At 40.9% G+C, this 21,047-nt stretch overlaps 1 protein-coding gene across 1 annotated transcript in view; it reads right to left on the bottom strand.

Annotated features, from left to right (window-relative positions):
• Nucleotides 1-21,047, bottom strand: part of LOC142143241 (kinesin-like protein KIF28) — a 79,060-nt gene that overhangs the window by 39,256 nt on the left and 18,757 nt on the right. The window contains exons 2-4 of the mRNA XM_075200952.1: nt 19,010-19,201; nt 13,487-13,693; nt 9,863-9,898 (exon numbers count right to left, since the gene is read on the bottom strand). Of these exons, the coding sequence (XP_075057053.1) occupies nt 9,863-9,898; nt 13,487-13,693; nt 19,010-19,201 (435 nt within the window). The remainder of the gene's footprint in view (nt 1-9,862; nt 9,899-13,486; nt 13,694-19,009; nt 19,202-21,047) is intronic.

The following is a 21,047-nucleotide window of genomic DNA, read 5'->3' as shown; positions in this document are numbered from 1 at the left end:
AGTGACAGCAATCTCACTACATGATAGTGCTGAATCTGCAGCTAACCACAGGATGTGATGACATACCATGTCTGTATTGCTCAAGGAACACGTCCATTAAGGCTTCTGCCTGAATCGTCGTAATTTCATTGCTTTTTGGAGTTTGAGTGAAAGAGTTTCAATAGTTTTTTTTATGTTTTAGATGGTGTGTAAGGAACCTTAATCGGACATGTTAAACCGTAAGGTTTTTTGTCTATGGAATTTCATAGCTTTTTGTAAAGTTAAAATATTTATAATTTTCAAATTCTATGTATCTAAATGTGAAATCACCCACCCTCTGCCCACCAACAATTCTCTATCACATGCCACCCTGCCGCCTAAATTATTACATGCCCCTCCCACTGCCAACCAGGTTCTCTCACATGACACCCACTTTTCTCATATGCCATCTCCTGCTCATTAGCCTTTCACACATATGAGCCCTTGCTGACCAGCTATTTTTTTTATATGCCACCACCTATCAACTAGATTTTCTCTCACATGCTACTCCCTGACCATAAGCTTCTAATATCTGCCCTGCACACCAACTATTCTATCACATGCCACCTCATAACCAACAGCTTTTTGCTCACATGCCACCCAACTCACCAGCTATTCTCTCACATTCCAACCTCTGCTCCGCCAGTGACAACTTCACAATTCAAAGAGCCTTCTCCGATCTCTGTACAAAATAGAGCCTTTTAGTGAAATCTGCACCACACAAAAAATCTTCTAGTGACCCCTACACATGATAGAGAATCCCATAATAAAGAGAATCTCCATCTGACCACTGCACAATAGGTAGCGCCTTCACTTACCCATATACAACACAACACAGGGAGCCATCCTCTGGTCCCCGCACAACACAGAGAGCCATCCTCTGGCCCCCGCACAACACAGAGAGCCATCCTCTGGCCCCCGCACAACACAGAGAGCCATCCTCTGGCCCCCGCACAACACAGAGAGCCATCCTCTGGCCCCCGCACAACACAGAGAGCCATCCTCTGGCCCCTGCACAACAGAGAGCCATCCTCTGGCCCCCGCACAACACAGAGAGCCATCCTCTGGCCCCCGCACAACACAGAGAGCCATCCTCTGGCCCCCGCACAACACAGAGAGCCATCCTCTGGCCCCCGCACAACACAGAGAGCCATCCTCTGTCCCCCGCACAACACAGAGAGCCATCCTCTGGCCCCCGCACAACACAGAGAGCCATCCTCTGGCCCCCGCACAACAGAGAGCCATCCTCTGGCCCCCGCACAACACAGAGAGCCATCCTCTGGCCCCCGCACAACACAGAGAGCCATCCTCTGTCCCCCGCACAACACAGAGAGCCATCCTCTGGCCTCCGCACAACACAGAGAGCCATCCTCTGGCCTCCGCACAACACAGAGAGCCATCCTCTGGCCTCTGCACAACACAGAGAGCTATCCTCTGGCCCCCGCAACACACAGAGAGCCATCCTCTGGCCCCTGCACAACACAGAGAGCCATCCTCTGGCCCCTGCACAACACAGAGAGCCATCCTCTGGCCCCTGCACAACACAGAGAGCCATCCTCTGGTCCCTGCAGAATACATAGAGTCATCCTCTGGCCCCTGCACAACACAGAGAGCCATCCTCTGACCCCTGCACAATTCATAGAGCCATCCTCTGACCCCTGCACAACACAGAGAGCCATCCTCTCACCCCTGCACAACACAGAGAGCCATCCTCTGACCCCTGCACAACACAGAGAGCCATCCTCTGACCCTGCACAACACAGAGAACCATCCTCTGACCCTGCACCACACAGAGGTCATCCTCTGACCCTGCACAACACAGAGGTCATCCTGACCCTGCACAACACAGAGAACCATCCTCTGACCCTGCACAACACAGAGGTCATCCTCTGACCCTGCACAAGACAGAGAACCATCCTCTGACCCTGCATAACACAGAGGTCATCCTCTGACCCTGCACAATACAGAGGTCATCCTCTGACCCCTGCAGAATACATAGAGCCATCCTCTGCCCCTTGCACAATACATAGAGCCATCATCTGACCCCCCGCACAATATATAGAGCCATCCTCTGATCCCTGCACAATATATAGAGCCATCCTCTGACCCCTGCACAATATATAGAGCCATCCTCTGACCCCTGCACAATATGTATAGAGCCATCCTCTGACCCCTGCACAATATATAGAGCTATCCTCTGACCCCTGCATAATATATAGAGCTATCCTCTGACCCCTGCACAATACATAGAGCCATCCTCTGACCCCTGCACAATACATAGAGCCATCCTCTGACCCTGCACAATACATAGAGCCATCCTCTGACCCTGCACAATACCTAGAGCCATCCTCTGACCCTGCACAATACAGCAATATACTGCAGCGTTGCGCGTGGCACATGTGATCAGTACAGGTCCTGGAAGGCAGCTGAAGAGCGGACAGGAGAGCGCTGAGAAAAAGGTAAGTAAACCGGGGTGGGGGGGAGAGAACATTAAAGTTGCCAGACAATAACAGGGGGGGGGGGGGGGGAAGAACATGAAAGGTGCCAGACAATAACAAGGGGGGGGGGGGAAGAACATGAAAGGTGCCAGACAATAACAGGGGGGGGGGGAGAACATGAAAGGTGCCAGACAATAACAGGGGGGAAGGAGAACATAAAAGGTGCCAGACAATAACAGGGGGGGGGGGGAATAAAAGGTGCCAGACAATAACAGGGAGGGGGGAGAACATAAAAGGTGCCAGATAATAACAGGGGGGGGGGGAGAGGAAAGGTGCCAGACAATAACAGGGGAGAGGAGAACATAAAAGGTGCCACACAATAACAGGGGGGGGGGACGGGACATAAAAGGTGCCAGACAATAACAGGGGGGAGACACATAAAAGGTGCCAGACATAAAAGGTGCCAGACAATAACAGGGGGGGGGGGGACATAAAAGGTGCCAGACAATAACAGGGGGGGGGGGAGAACATAAAAGGTGCCAGACAATAACAGGCAGGGGGAGAAGGTGCCAAAAAACCCAGAGGAATAATATGATTTGGGCCACTATTGTTTGCCATAATTTCAACTGGGGGCACTATTGTGGCATAATATCAACTGGGGGCACTATTGTGGCATAAAATGATTTTGGGGCACTACTGTGTGGCATAATATGATTTTGGGGCACTACTGTGTGGCATAATATGATTTTGGGGCACTACTGTGTGGTAAAATATGATTTTGGGGCACTACTGTGGTAAAATATGATTTTGGGGGACTACTGTGTGGTAAAATATGATTTTGGGCTACTACTGTGGGGTAAAATATGATTTTGGGGCACTACTGTGTGGCATAATATGATTTTGGGGCACTACTGTGTGGCATAATATCAATTAGGGACATGTACTCAGGCATGAAGGAAGGAGGAGAATGTTAATATAATGTGGGAGGTAGGCTGTTAATTTAATGGTGAAGTTTAGGTGGGGGCTAATTATTTAATTAGTGCTATTTTATTTGTGGGGTGATGTGGGTTAATTTTATATTAGTACCTAGCAATTTAAGATAGGGTGATTGGACCTTTAATTTAATGATGGGGTGGTTTGGGGGTTATTAATTGAAAGTGGGGCTGTTTGTGAAAAAAAATGTGAATATGAATTATTTAATGGCAGTGATGGTTGCGGGAAATAGGTATATTTATTAAACGTACATGCTATTTCATTTATTGCTGGGGTTGTTTGGAGGGAAGGAAATAGGGTTATTTATCAGCAGCAGCAGCAACTATTTATATTAAATGTGAATACTAGTATTTTAATGTTGGGGCTGGAGGGAGGCCTAATTATAAAACATGGGTTGTATTGATTACACACCAGGGCTGGTTGGAGTTTTCTAAATTGCATGTACCCATTTTTTTTCCAAATAGGGCCTCCAGCATTCCAGTATCCAGACAAGCAGCAACTGAACTAAAGTCACCAGGAGCCAGAGGTGGTGAAACTAACAAGACAGGTATGAGAGAGCAGGACAGTCTGCCAACTGTCCTGAATCTGGTGGGGAAGTCCCGAATTTTGGTGACTGTCTCGTTTAGTGAGATTTGGGCCGACTACAAGGACAGTTGGGAGGTATGTCCCGCTTCACACTGTACTGCTTGTGAAGGCAGAGCTGCGTGCAACTAACAGTATTGCACACAGTATTGCCTGTGTATTTGTCTAACATTTGTCTAAAATGATAGCCATGTTACATAATAGGGGCTCCCTGTCTTAAATACCCCAGGCCCCCCAAGCGTTAATCTAGCTCTGGTTAGCAAGAGGGAGCGGATAGCTGCTCCAAGTTTCTGGATAGGACACAGCCTGCAGAGCAAGCCGAGGAGCTCTAAGTCTCACATGATTTGGTAATCTTGTGAGACTAAGAGCTTCCCTGCTCACTCTACAGGAAGTTCCCACCCTGATGGATGTCAGCAGCACCAGAAGCATAGATAAGTACAGTGGGCTGGGGGTGTCATAATGTGCCTCGGGGGTGGCATGATAAATGTAATGTTTGATTTTAATGAATGTATCATTGCCCCATGTTGGCCACACCCACAACACAATGTGGTCACGCCTTTTTCTGTGCCGCCGCGCAGGCCCACCTTGGTTTCTTTCCTGCTGGAACTGAGGTGGGCCTGTGGACTATAAATGCCAGGGCTGATTTTTAGTCCCAGTCCGGCCCTGGACAGAACAGTCACCAAAAATCAGGATTGTCCCACTAGATCAGGGTTGGCTACCCTGTGACACTATTGAAAAAGACAGGAAGGACATGAAAAAAGGGGCACTCAGAATCTATAGATGATTAATTGGATAATTGAATAAAACATAACTTTTATTGTTATATGTAAAACATGTGTACTCCTCTTAATTCCGAAAGGCTTGCGAAATAATAAAATCCAAAAACATATAAAGTGAATTAAAATTGCAGTTCAACTGCAATAGCTCTGTGATCCTATCCAAAATCTATTATACTTTATATAGGACAGTGGATATTCATTGTATAGTATATTATGATAACCAGTCCACTAAATGATTTTACATATCAAAATAAGGAGCTACCCATCCTCTATATCATATCAGATGTATTATAATATGCAACCTAGTCTATAGTGATGAGATATCTATCCACTATTATTTCAAGGAAATTAATCCCTTGCTTTTTAACCTATTAGTACAATATGACTCTTGGTCCAATTGGCATGGTTTATATGCCTGTCTGATTTTATTTAAACATATAAAGCACGGAGAGGCTAGAAGAGGCTAATTGTATATTTCTCCTTTTATGGCTTATTAATTTGATATCCTTGGTGGTTTTAGATAATACTAATAATCCGCTTATCAGTTATTTATTCAGACATACACAGCATATAGAGATTAACTCTCAGTAGTAATTTGTTTTGTAATGTGATATAGAGGTGTCTCCGTTTGCAGTCTGTTAGTTTAGTATAATTACCAGTCTAAGTAACGCTGGCACTCTGCTTGTCAGCTATTGTTATAGGCACATAGGGGTTAATTCTTAATGGTGGCTAACTTGAGAATGCAATACTGTATTACGCAGGGGCGGATCTAGAAAATTGCTATACCCCGGGCGATTTAGGCCACGCCCCCTTTATGACATCTAAGGCTGCCGGCGGCTGCACGCTATGTGCAGGTCTGTTCGGCAGTGACAGTGTGCTGCCCGGCTGCTCTGATTGTGAACACAATCAGAGCAGCCGGGCAGCACACTGTCACTGCCGAACGAACCTGCACAAACTTTGCAGCCGTAGGCAACAAGTCCCTGCTAGGGGGGGCGATTGCCCCGATCGCCCCCCCCTGGATCCGCCACTGGTATTACGTCTATAGCCTATTAGCTCAGTGTGATATGCGTTCTTAAAGACACTGAGGATCTGCCTGTCAGCTATCATTGTCGGCTGCTGATTTATGTGAGGCACGGGGGGGGGGGGGATTAACTCCCACTGATAATTAACTCTCAAAACCAAGCTAAGAATTCTTCCGTATGGAACCTCTTAAGTCAACATAATTAGCAGACTAGATAACGTTAGCGATCTGCTAGTTAGCTGCTATTGAAACACATAAGGAAACGAAAGGTTGCTTCTCAATAGTGGCTGAATTCAAAAGAAACTACTGTGGTTCCTTAATTTGCATAGCCTCTTGATGCAATGTGATAAACAGTCTGAATAACATTAACAGTCTGCCTGTCAGCTATCGTACGGAACGTATAGGACATGGAGACTGATCCTGATTAGTAATTAGGTTTAAAGATTCCCTAGACTAGTGCATCTTTAAACCTAATTATTAATCAGGATCAGTCTCCATGCCCTATATGTTCCGTACGATAGCTGACAGGCAGACTGTTAATGTTATTCAGACTGTTTATCACATTGCATCAAAAGGGGGCGGGGCTTAACCGCGGCCAGGCCTACCGGTCTATAGCCCGGCTGGCCGGCAGGCCAGTCCGAGGCTGGACATACCAGACTTGTAACAAGATCATAAATAACTGTCCAGTGAAAGTTACGGATGGCTGAATATATCGGCTGTTTTCAGATAAGCAGCATGTCTCTGTATGTTTCCTTTGTACAAATCATTTCTGTGCCCCGATGTTACACAGGGCCATCTTTTCCATTGGGCACGATGGGCAGGTGCCCGGGGGCCCCACGGACAAGGAAGCCCCATAGGCAGGGCTCCTAATTAGAATAAATAATCCTGAAAAAAAAACCTTCAAGGGTCACTGAGCAAGTACATCTATCTATCTTTATCTCTACATATCTATATCTATACCTGTATCTCTATACATCTATATCTATCTCTATATCTATATCTATATCTATATATGTAGGGGCCCTGGTGCACTGCTTTGCCCGGGGGCCCATAATGTTGCTAAGATGGCCCTGATGTTACAGGATAGATACCTTTCAGGGAGAAGCCTGTAAATATCATCTAATACATGCCCACTGCTTGTGCATTCATTCATCTGGAATATGTTTAGGTCAGCTATCTCAGCCCATAGCAGAGGCATACAGTGTATCGGTGTGTGCCGCTGGTGCACAGCAGCTGTAATTTGCCTGGTGTGTTATAAGATTAACAGCAAACAGGCACCAGAAACCCATGTCTGGATCCCGATGGGTTAAAGCCCATCGAGCGAACATCAATGAATTAGAAGCTTTAACCCATGCACTGCCCATAATGCTGCAGCTATCAGTGTCCAGATAAACGAGATTAATATAAGAGATTAATATAATGCACATATTATTAATATACGTCTTACAAACATCCTGCAAAATGCAATTTATTGTATAACCGTAACATTTTATCTACTGACAAATTAAAACTGCAGCCAGCAAGAAACGGATTAAAACATGCTGAAATGCTGTTAACTGTATGCATATTATTAATGTAACCCTATTCAGCAATACATTTACCATGAAATGATCTCTGTGTAAATACAGAAGGGAGCATTATTACTGCAGCAGTGTACTTTGGATTGTATAGCCCGTGTTACGTGCTGGGTAGTTGCAGATATTTTTACAGCTTTCCAGGATCCCCGGGAAAGGGCTGCTGCAGCCACTGTCATCGCTGGTGCTTTTGGTGCCGGACCCCCCGCTAGCCGCGTTCCCACCTGCAGGTCAGCCTCAAGCCTCTACTCTTTCTCTGCCAGGGATTTCTTTGTCTGGGTGCCTGGGACGTTTGATTGCTCTTTGGATGTCTTGCAGACCAGCAGGAGAAGTACCCGTACAGTCCTTGCTTCACAGGATGACCGGGGAGAGATCTTTCCTATGCCTCGAGTCCCTGCATGACCATCACTCTGCACAGAGCACTTTTAAACTTCCCACCCTCCAGCTCAGTGAAGTGAATAAATTAACTGACGTCACTGAGGGGCAAGTTTAAAAGTGCTCTGTAACCACCGCCTCTGACACTGTACGGACTTATTAAACTTTATAGGAGAGAGGTATCAGCGCTAAAATACTACAGGGTGACCCCTCTCAGTCCCAAAACACCAACCAGCCCCCCTATACCTGGCAAATCGAGCTAATTTCTCCTCATCGCTGAAGGAAAATTCTAAGCGAGAGGGGTCAGTCAGCCATATTTGTGCTCTCAAGTGAAGCCATTTTCAGTACACCCAGCACAAGACTCTATCAGACATGCGCAACGTTATGAAGTTATGTGAAATCCCCTATCTTTAAAATGGGGCATGTTTTACCAAATTGTAAAAAAACTGTAACTTTCTCAAACTTGTGAACCCTCAAAGGCACTCCTCAGCTCTAATAGCTTTCTAACAAAACTTACCGCGTGTCTTTAAACGCCCTGTACACTGAGTTACGCTCCCCCAAAAAACCCTGAAAAACGGCGACTTTTGCAAAAAAGGACAGATTTTGAACTTTAGATTGTTCCTAAATTGTCATTTTTTATTCTTTTTTTCTGAAATTTCACATGCGGCACCTGTGGACAGTTCTCCATTCGCATGCCAAATTTACGTTTAATAGCTTTAATAATTTTTAAAATGTAGAACCTCAAACACCATGCCCCCCCCTCTCACATTCTCTATGGGAAAATGACGTTTTTTAGATGTAACCTTAATATAAGGGCACGACCGTGCCCTTATAACATATATATATATATATATATATATATGTGTAAAAAAAGGGATTTTATATATATATATCTATCTATCTATCTATCTATCTATATATATATATATATATATATATATATATATATATATATATATGTGTGTGTAAAAAAAAAAGTAGGGGCTCGTAAAGTTGTTAAGATGGCCCTGAGGCTAGCAACACTCTTGCTTCTAGGAACCATTACAAATTCATGTCTGTTTCTCTCCCTGGATTTTTTTTTCATTTACGTGTATTATATCCATTCTGCACACTTCTGAACTTCATTAATAAAAACATTGTTTAAAAAAGATATAAATTGTTGGTGATTAAAGACAATATAATTGTTCAATAATAAAAATTATTTACAACATAGGAATCGGGAGAAAACCTTCTTGATGAGTTGCTAATCCCAGATACATGGCCTTACTGATGGCTGTGAAAAGGTGTCATTGTGATTCTAAATTCTTACTGTTGAAGAGCCTCATATATCTTCCTTGGTCAGGGGAGCTACTGATGGGACCAGTTCAGATTAACATAAATCTCAGTAGAACCAAAGGCTCATGTATGATCCACAAAAAAAAAATCCTCACTGCATCTCACTAAGTATATATATCTATAATATAAATGTCTAGTGGCGTGTGTTAGTCTGTCTGTGTGTGTGTGGAAAAAATAAAACCAAGCTGCAGCGCCACCTGCTGGGCGGAGTTATACACTGACCTACTAAATTCTTAGTGTGTGTGGAAAAACTAGAATGCATGAGTATCATGCACGGGTTAACTTGTGTGTGTATATATATATATATATATATATATATATATATATATATATATATATATATATACACACTGTATATATTTCCCTACATTCTTTACCAACAAATTAAATAGAAATTTCAAGGCTACAGGGAGGGCAAAGTGAAAGGAGGTACAACTCATCTAACCATCTGATTGTAATAAATATGTGTTTGTGGTTTCCTGGTACACATAATGTGTTCCTTTAAATATTTTACCTCGCAGAGAGGACAAGACATAAATTGGCTACTTATGGGTCACAAGCCTGATGTGGTTAAGAAAAAAAAAAGATTTAGTTATTTCAGTACCTTCCAGCAGACAGGTGTAAACCTGCACTACTGTGGACTCCCATTGTCAATGGCAGGAAATATGAAATATGAATCCACCATATAAAATATATGTGTAATAGAAATGATTCCACACACACTTAGGTAAAACTGAAAACATTTACCTGTTCATTATAAATCTCCAGCATGCTGAATGTTACCTGCAAAGACAACAACACAGCATCAATTATTATATTCATATCAACGCTTATATTGTGAAATATATCATACACTAGTATGTATTATGAATCCAGGTGACTCTTGCCGTGACCTCCACTGTCACTGCACCACAACAGGGTCATCAGCTTAGCTTTCACAGGCCTGTATGAGCCCAAAAGCAGCACTTGTTCCTGCTGCCTTCTCAACCATCATTCAGGACAAATGAGCTCATTATCAGTCCTGAACCAGAAGATTTGACTGGGGTGGGAAATCTCTGTGCAACTAAGTGGCTGGCAGTTGGGGTGTATGGAAAGGGTTGTATAACATATGACTGGCAGTTGGGGATATGTCCCTGCATAATGTGGTTTGCAATGGGCGGTATTTCTCTGCAATATATGGCTGGCAATTATTATTTATTCCTGTGCTATATAGGTCTGATGATGATGAGGATGATGATGATATTGACTGGAGAATAGAGGTCATTTGACTGCCGCTGTCTATGGGCGGTTTACAGATACATTCACAGTGAAAATCAGGCTTTGATATAAAAATTGGTTGGATAAGACATTCTGTAACATAATATTATTTGTACCACAGTAAAATAACCCGAAACCCAAAATGTTTATTTTTTATTTGTGTTGTGTGCAAGAAAGTAAATGTGAAAATGTTGTCTGCTTTTTTCTATGTTCTTTACATTTTTATCTTTACACAACTGACAGCCAAGAGGGGCACTTAAAGGTCCCTTCTGCCCTCTCGCCAACTCCTGTGACTCCCTGCCTTTTTTCCTCTACATGAATGTTTAATACGGAAGTAAATTTTAGGTGAACAATTTATGACACATGTAAAAAGATGATATCTTTGGTATTACTATAATTTTTCAGAAGATGTTAATTTGATATATTTTATGCAGTTTTTATAGTTAACCATATTCAAGATAGTGGACTGTACCTGTTAGGAATCTATGATTTCTCCTGCGTTGAACCCTTCATAAAGTATGCAATGGGCATTTTATGGAGAAAACGGCTGTTTTCTCTGTTTTATGGCTCATCGCATTTCAATAAATAGACCTCTGAATGCCATATCCCTGAATATCAGGCTAATAACACACAGAGCAACCAGAACAGCTATTCTGGAGAATGTGTAGTCTAATAGAGATGACTTGATTTGCTTTTTGGAGTGTAGGGTGTAGGTTGTGTTTAACAAAGAGGAGAAAAAAACATGGGTATTGTGTGTTGTCATGTTCATGCAAAAATAGGAATGATGGGATGGGGTGGATGTGCTACTAAAGCTTAGGGGCAGGGGAGGGCTGGCAAATTTTAGCCCGGGGAGCAAGACTCGATTTAGCAGCCTATTTTAATTGAAAAAAATGCAAGTGGCCCAGTGACCCAGCCCAAGGTAGTGCACTATGGGACTGCAGATGCCCCCCTGCCCCCCAGCCCAGCCTGCCCCTGCCTAGGGATGCCAACACAGAGCATTACATTGTGATGTAGGTTTTAATTAATTAAGAATGAGGATGTTTTTGTATATGAATGTTAGTGATTGTTAAGGAAGTGAGGGGTGGTGAGTGTAAAGTTAATGTCATGGGTAAATGTTTGAAGCAAATGTTGACTGACTTTTAACTTGTGATCATGTGTATAAGTTTTGAAATGAAGGTTGCATATTCAGCTCACAAATGTATGTGGAGTAAAACTGAGTGTGACATTGTAAGTATATATGGCAGAGGGTTGTGGAAGTTTAATGGCTACTAGAAAGAGAACATACTATGAAAGGATGATTAAAAGGTTGAATTATGTGTGCAATTTAAGGAAGAATGGGATGAATGTGAGTAAAGAAAGTGAGGTAAGAAAGATTTTGGATGTGGGATTATGAGCTTATGTTATAGGGTGTGTGAAGGGGATGGAACAGGATAAAAGATGAACCAGATTTTTCTTTAAGAAAGTGCGAGATAGGAAAAGGATGTGGTGTTGAATAGTAATGAATGGGAGGTGAAAGTTGAGAAAAAGATGAGTTTGATTGAAGAAGAGAGAAAGGAAGGAATGTAATGCAGGTATGGACATTGCTTGGTTGATAGTGATTGCCTTTTGCATGTAAGGAATATATCTAAGGATGAGGTGAAATGAGAGATAGTGGGTGCAGCAGGAAATAAAACTCCTGGGATGAAAGGATTGACTGAGTGATTGACTATGAACTGGTAGATTTTGGGCCATGATGTCATAGATGTGTTTAGATTTATGTATAGAAATTAAACAGTGAGTAAGTTGATGAAAGAGGGAATGCTTGTGTTGTTGTTTAATGAAGGGATTTATGTTTAGGGTGCTGGTTCGAACGGCTATCCCTGAAAAGTTTGTGCATAAGATCTGAAGTATCTATTATGGCATATCTAGCATTATTATCTTTAAATTATAAAGTTCCAAAAGGGTTTCATACTACCATTCATATGGGATTCCAACGTACAAAATAATTGTGCGTGACAAAGTTACACAAATTCAAGCACCAATTTACATAATTACGTTATTACAACCCACAAATTACATGCTTACATAAAAAAAACTCTAGTAGAAAGAGTTTACATTCTAGAGGGAGTAGGCGAGCACAATTAGGGAGAAACTGAGTGGGGTAGCAGAGGTAAGCGATGCAGAGGTGGTAGGGTTAGAATGAGAGTGTTAAGCTTGAATGAAAAGATTATATTTTAGGGCATACTTAAACGCTTGCACACTGGTGGAAAGTCTAATTATGCATGGGAAGGCATTTCAGAGGTTGGGAGCAACACAGGAAAAATTCTGAAGGTGGGAGTGGGAAGTGGTAATCAGTGGGCATGTGAGGCGGTGGTCATAAGCAGATCGTAGTGGAGAGAGTATGTGTTCGGAAATGAGGTTGGAGATGTAGGGGATAGAGGAGTGATTGATGGCTTATGAGGGTGAGGAGTTTGAACTGGATTCTGCAGGGGACAGGAAGCCAGTGTAGTGACTGGTGGTGTGGGGCCGCAGAGTTAAAGCGGCATGAAAGGAAAATTATTAGGTGGGGTGGGGACAGCAGAAAGGAAGGCCAGATATTAGAGTATATATATATAAATGGGATCCTGAGTAAGAATGCCTCTGGTCCAGTTTACAATACAGATACAATGGTACTGTATAGGCTTTGTTCTTATATAATTTTATTTTATCTGTCCTTTTATAACTTAAAAAAATGCACAATCCTTTTTAGAGAATATCTTTGTCTACACTAATCCTCTGGCTGCAAGGTAGTAAAGTATTGATACTTTCCCAGTTTGATAACATTCTTTTATCCCTTTGAATACTCAACTACATTGTATTAGATAGCATGCTTATAGCATGCTGTGTGAAGACCCCAAAGCTACCCTTGAAAAAGGCTGCATTATAAGTGTGCACTGTTACTAACCTCTTGTAAATGTATACAAATTACATGTGCTTTAAATGTTTAAATGTAACTTATTATCCCAGGAAAAGAAGAAATTAGCCATTACCACTCCTCATGTCCACCCTACTTTAATTCCAACACATATAAAAATCTAATAATGTTTTTCACATAATAACACTTATGTTTTCTCCAAACTGAACTTTTCTACTTACCTGGTAGGTTCTGTTATCCTCTTGGTTACATTCAATAGCTTGGAATAATTCTTCACAAACAACTGGAATGATCCCTCGATTAGCTCCATATCCAATCATAGAATAGCTCTTTCCTGATCCTGTCTGTCCATAGGCAAGTAGAGTAGCATTGTAGCCCTGCCAGGCATTGTCTAATACGCTTTGACCAAGATCACAAAATACTGTTTTCTAGAGTGGGAAAAGGACAAGGGCATTTGTGGGACCCAGAAAGCTGGTGTTCAGCTCGTTCAAATGTGACTAATGTGCAACTAAATTTGTCCAACTGTGACAGCTGACATATTTAATTCTGTGCATTTGGGCATAGCTTCTCAGTCATGCTTCACTCTGGATTGAGTAAGAGGAGAAGTGGTAGTAGTGCATAGAATGAAGCCTAACCCTTGAAATATTTGAGTAATTGCCTCGCAGTCTTCCTGGTAAGTCAAATAACTGGCATGTACTTCTTTGCTATTTGAGATTATTTTTATCAATATTTGTAACTTTTTTGTCACTGACTGTGCATCTATACAATGTGTTGGTATGTAAGGGAGAAGGAAGGAAATTGTGTTTTTTTTTTTTTTTAAGAACACTGCAGTGGACAGTATCATCCGTAAGGCTAAACACTTACATGTTTTATACTTCATACATTACAATTTCAATTTTCTCATTTAGATGTTCTATGACTAGAGATTAGCAAGCCTCTCACAGTGCGATTATTGGGTGCTCTTTTAATGTACTAGATACACAATCTTTTTATTAAAAAGTTGTCTAAAAAGATATATTAAATGTATAAAATTTTATTTATTTTAAAAGATATTTATAAGACATCTTGAAACAAAGCTAAACTTTTCTATGTGATGTCAGTGAACAATTTGTCAGCCATGAAATATTAAAGATTGGTAGAAACTTGAAATTTATCAAAATATTTAATTCATATTTTCTTATTACTTGTTTCAAGTTAATGCCAACACCTCCCCAGCTATTGTTAGACCATAATGACTTTGGGGTATATTTAAGAAATAACGGTAGTGCACTATCGTGCACTCACCGTGTAAATTAGTCCACAATGTCTCATACTCAAATTTATTAAAAGTGCATCGCAGCAGATATCATGGATATCTGCTGCTTTGCACTCCTCATCGTTTTTGCGAGCAGTCACCATACAACAGTATGGTGACTGCTCCTGGCCGTAATCCAACAAGTCCCGAAAAAATCTTTTTTTCGGGAACTTGTTGTGTTAATGTACGCCAGCTGAAGCTGGCGTACATTATCAGAATTGAAGAAATCCAATGCTGTCAGCTCTGCTCCGAAGAGCAGAGCTGGACAGCGCATGTGTGGAGGGATCACATGATCCCTCCCTGTCAATCAGCGCTCTCTCTCTCTGCAACGATAGTTGCAGAGACAGAGAGGGGAACTTTGTGCGCATGTCCAGTTCTTGGAACTGAGGAAGAATGAAAAGAAGGAGGAGAAGACCCGGAGACAGCGCTTCCGAAGAGGGGGGTAAGTATGTTTTTTTACATCACAGAAACAGCAGTTTTTCGGAACTGCTGTTTCTGTGCAGGGTTGTACATAAATGTGAGAAATAGTTTAATCCTTATCATTGCGATAAGGATTGAAAACTACTTTTCATTTTATGTGAATATTGATAAATGTGCCCCTTTGTCATTTAGGTAGTCAAAAAGGATAAAGTCGAATGAAACGCCCCATTTTCAGTTACGTTATTATTGGCAGACAGAAGACACTTTAATATACAAAGGTCTAAATAGCTTTGGCTCTAAATAGTGTTGTAGTGGCTCACCTAGCCCAGATGTTATAGCTGACATCCTGAAAGCCATAGTTTACCAATGAGTGACATGGGAATTGCAATAACAGTTTATTCACAGTGATCACATTCATTACTGTATTGCTTCATGAGCAGATTTTCCAGACAGATGTATAGGAAAAAGTACATCCTCTTTCAAATGTGTGTTTTACATATCAGAGCATAACTAACAATCGTCTAGTCCTAATATTTTAGTTAAGTCTGCCGGGCACTACATGTTAAAGCACATGTTGAAATTTAATAATTAGATGAAAGAGGTAATCAGGAATTTCTGTACACTAATATCAGTTGCGATGCAATTAATAAACAACAGAATCATTATCTTAGCAACATGTAAATAAGTTTAACACATTTCTTTCAACTAATATAAAATATAATGTGGTGCAAAAGCCAAATAATGTATCCAACATGTTAATCACATCGGTCTCATTCTGATCGCAATAGCATGAGAACGTTTCTGGTGGTATTTATGTAGCGTTCGCACGTTGCGAACTCTAGTTATAACTAATATTAGTTTTTATATACCAAATAGGAACTCCATAGATGCCATAAAAGAGCCAGTTTACACAGGCCCAGGAGCCTGAGGAAGGACACCTGGCCACACATGGAAAGATGACCCCCACCTCAAGGAACAGTGATCATTGGAATCAGCCAATGGGTTGTCGAGTTCCTGGGAAATCATGACCCATAAACCTATAATTATGAACCTTCATACTGTATCTGTGTATCTATGCGTTGTCATGGAATGGGGAAGTTAGTGGGTCACCTAGCAATGTGAAGGCGTTACATGCTATGTTGAGTAGAAAGCAGCCGCTTTCTGCAGGTACACAAACTTTACAGTATTAAAAAGAGAATTAAAAAGTGACCAAATTGAAAAGAAAAGTGTACACCCCCTCCTAAACAGCTTAACCAACCCTACTGCTGTTTGGGGGGACGCACATTTTTTTTCCTATTCATTTATTTATTCAGTAATGTGCTCTACAAGGCTGCTGTAACTGATACACTTAAGTGTATCATGCACATCAACCCATAAGGTAGATAAAGAGTTGTGTTTGTGCAATTTGCATGGTATTCTGAGTTGCACAGATCTAAACATCCGTTTGACTTGGAATACTGTGTAAATTACAGGATGCAATTTACGCTTACGATTTAAATGTAAATTGTGTCCAACTCTACATCAGGCCCTAAATGTTATGGCTTGTTGAGGACTGGATTCGGGAAACCCTACTCTACTCTTCTAAGCAGAACTTTTGGCAGTTTGGTTCAGAGCATTCAGGTTTGTGTTCCCTCCATGGTCAATTGGGAAAAGACATCTGCAGTGATCTTAGAGAGGCAAATATACTTAGTCCGGAAAGGGTTATGAGGCCATTTGCAAACATTTTTGGAGTCCAGCATGCTACAGTGAAATAGATTATACCCAGATGGAGAACACTGAAGTCAATTACCGATCTTCCTAAGAGTAGGAATCCAAGCAAATTGACCCAAATTTCAGATGATACAGTGCTCCAAAAAATTGCAAATAGGGCAAAAATTACATTTATACATCTCTAGGCCTCTGTCAGAATTATTTATAAATTAAAGTTATTAAAATTAAAGTTCATGACTCTGCCATCAAAAATAAACTGAACAAACATGGGTATTATGGAAGGGCAGCCTTGAGATAGCCCATTCTCTACAAAAAGAAAATATAGTGCAGTATGGTTTGCATCTGAACAAAACACAAGACTTCTAAAACAATGTAATTTGGGTAGACAAGAAGACCACTTTGGAGTTCTTTGTTTTTCACAAATACAGCATTTTGCAATAAGGCCAAACACAGCATTTCTCCACAAGCACCTCATTCCAACGGTGACGAAGGATTGATGATTTGTTTGTTTTTTAAGCAGCTGGACCTGGATGCCTCACGATCAGTGGTCCTACCATGAATTTATCTTTATATCAGAATATTATAGAGGAAAATGTGAGGCCATCTGTCTAAGAAATTAAGCTTGGCCAAAAATGATCATGAAACAGGACAATGATTTTAAGTGCACCCAAAAATCTAAACCTGAATGGCTTAAAAAGAAAAAAAATCAAGGTTAAAGAACTAACAAGTCAACATCTACACCTCAACCACAATGAGATGCTGTTGTGGGACCTTAAGAGTGTGCATAAATAAATGCTCTATGAACTTAAACAGTAAACTAGAGTGAGCTTGCAACCTTCATATAATAAAGTCATACGGAAAACAATTATTTAAAGCTATTGCTGCTAAAGGTGGTTCTGCAAGATACTGAATCATGGTGTGAACCACCTTTGTCACACATGGCTTCTTCATGTTTATTTTTTGTTGAATGAATAATGAAAAGATATCATTTTATACATATAATTATCTTCCTTAAATATAGTCAGAATTTAATTCTTCTTCTTTTGGGGGCTGATTAATTAGATGACTTTGGCTAGAAACCTATGAGGAGTTATATGGTCTTATAACTTGAAAATCTTGCGAGTTTAGGAGCTTCCACAATAGTGGCCATCTCTTAAGATGTGTTTCTTAAACAACTATCATTGTCATTTATTATGAATTTTTATTTTATTCTCTGTAGACTACTTCATAGAAGAAGATTCTTCTTGGAATACATGGTAGAGAAAGGTTTTCATATTTTATTATAAATTTCTTCCCCAGGCCATCCCAACAGCTTAGCCCAGGGAAGAAATTGATGATGATGACTACTGCATCTTTGCTCTGAATGTATCAATAGGTCAGATATGATGATAACAATGACTGGCATATCTTTGCTTCAAATACATATTTGCTCTCAATTTTAGTTTGCATGTATATCTGCAATTCAATGTACAGATATAAAAACACGACAAGCACATCTTTACGTTCAACACTGAATTAGGCCCACAATGTCCACAGCATCTCTTCCAATTCTATTTTACCTTTAATTCTATTTAAATCATGCCTCCCTTCCACTTTACGTATCATAATATTACCAAATCATCCCTTTAATTATTTACCCATGATTTATACAGATTGTGATGGCTGATTGAAATCAGTTTGTATCTTACATGACTTTAATAAGCCGCAATCACTATGTCATTCACATGAGTCAGTTATTATGAGTTGGCAGCTTTGATAGAAGAAATATGCATCTTTCACACATGCCATTTTGATGGTACAGGAGAAAGGGTAAGTGTAAGCAAGTGGAAATGAACCCTTAATCTCTTAACCTTCTGCATAGAGATAAAGGAACATGACTTAATGCAACGTGTTTCATCCGGGTAGGACTTTCTCAATCCTTGAGAAAGTCCTACCCGGATGAAACGCGTTGGTTACATTTTTGCACCTCTACAGCCACCGTACTTGGACGGATTAGTCTATTACTTCCGCGTTCCAGACGCGGCCACATGAGATACCTGGACAGCACGGAGATTTCATCTACAGCAGACTCACCGTTTTACCTGGACGGCTTGCTGAGGACTGCCATTATGCATAGGGAATTCTAGGGTAAGAATCAATTTATGCTCTCTCCTTCTCATGGCATCCGGTATACATATTACGGTACTCCTACTCACACTTTCTCCAAAAGAGCTATAAACATTCATTTTTGTCTGTATATTTATTTCTATTGCGCCCTTTCCTTTTATATATATGTCTGATACCTGACTACTGTTGAAAGATAAGACAAAATGTACCTTACCTGGTCAGCATATCTGCTATCTGGACCATTTGGGACTAATGTGCTATCTTTGTTCTTCAAAAATCCATTGTGGGACCAATATGCTAGATCAAACTTAAATGTTTTTTCATGACCAGGGTTCCTTGGGTCACAAATAGTTGTGCAGTTGTCTCTCATGGAAATAATGCACCTACTCCTTGCATCCTTCTCTCTCTGAAATAAAAGAGATATTGCAAATAAAATAAGTATAAGGTATAAATAAATAACTAGTATGTAAGGATGCATATTGTGAATGACTTGCTCTGATTGCGGCTCACATAACTTCTCTTTTAGGAGGAACCTATAAAACTGGGAATATAACAAAGTAATGGGGGGTCTGCGCTTTCCTAAAGAAAGGGATAGTAAGGCAGCCAAGGGGAGAGAAACAGGAGATGGTCTAAGTCTCCTATAGTGAAAGTGATATAATTTTATCCCCAGCGCAAAAAGAGGAAAGAAAGGGGAAAATAGGTGAGAAGAAGTGTAGGCTGAGCTGTTTTATGTAAATATATTGTGTATTGGTAAATAATCACAGGGTAAAATCAAATCACATAAATATAAAGCAAGTAGCTGATAAAACAAGTTCAATAGGCTCACAATGTCGCATGGATATATGTTCTAAAGCTAGAACAAAAATAACTTTAGGCCAAAAAACTCCTGTACCTGGCGTGTGGAGATCTTGTGCCAAGAAAAATAGATAAACAAAGGTAAAATCCACAATGCAAATTCGTATTCAAGACTGGGAAGGGTAGGTAGTGCACTTACCTTCCTCCCCAGATGATCCAGCCGAATCTCCTGTTCTCCAATCAACTGAGTGAATCAGAGTCCCGCTCGCTGCCGTTCTCTGCCTGTTACAAGTTTTCCGTCCGGATACTGCTGCTGCAGGGTCAGCCGAATCTGAAAAGGTTTCACGTTGACAGTCTCTATAGATCACTGTCAGCCTGCCTCGGCCAGTGGCTTCTCCTCGAGGCCCGCTGAAACAGGGAAACAGTAGGCGCATGCGCATGAACTGTATTGGCGTTTCCGCTGCAGTGAGATGTGTGTGAAGAATAGTGAGTATGGGAGCCTACGCGTTTCACCCCAATAGGGGCTTCCTAAGGGATAGTGTTATGGTACCTACCCTTCCCAGTCTTGAATACGGATTTGCATTGTGGATTTTACCTTTGTTTATCTATTTTTCTTGGCACAAGATCTCCACACGCCAGGTACAGGAGTTTTTTGGCCTAAAGTTATTTTTGTTCTAGCTTTAGAACATATATCCATGCGACATTGTGAGCCTATTGAACTTGTTTTATCACCTACTTGCTTTATATTTATGTGATTTGATTTTACCCTGTGATTATTTACCAATACACAATATATTTACATAAAACAGCTCAGCCTACACTTCTTCTCACCTATTTTCCCCTTTCTTTCCTCTTTTTGCGCTGGGGATAAAATTATATCACTATAAAACTGGGAAGACCACGGTGAATTAAGATGCAGAAATGATAGCATAGGAGAGATGGTCATTCTAAGAGGTTCCTTCCTAGTTTCCAATCACCAAGAATCTATAAACAACCACCTAAGAAAATTATTTCATGATCAACATTCATCTGGAATCTAGTATAGCTGCAAAAAACTCTCTGCTTATGAGTATAACCTATTATTAAAGTAATTCTATTGTTTTCAAATAAGCATTGCCCAAGCGATTGTATTGTGTTTCTAATGCACAAAGTGATTTATTTTTAGCAGATGTAAATAGTCAACAATTCAATACATTATTATATTATGATACAATACAGTACAGCCAATGCCAAAACATAAAAACATACCGATGCTATCGCATGCGCTCGCTGCGCACCCATGGGACCCGGTGGACAGTATATCTGTTAGAATACTGTGTCAGAGTTGACTGAGGGCGAGGGGAATGCAGCTATGATTATATACAGTACAGTGTTACACAGTGAACAATAGAGATGACGTAGATTGTTTCTATAGGTCCATACGTTGGGTGGGTCCAGGGCAAACAGGTCATAGGCTG

Source organism: Mixophyes fleayi, chromosome 3, assembly GCF_038048845.1.
Source record: "Mixophyes fleayi isolate aMixFle1 chromosome 3, aMixFle1.hap1, whole genome shotgun sequence".
Taxonomy (NCBI): Eukaryota; Metazoa; Chordata; class Amphibia; order Anura; family Limnodynastidae; genus Mixophyes; species Mixophyes fleayi.
This window is presented reverse-complemented; position numbering and strand designations above follow the sequence as displayed.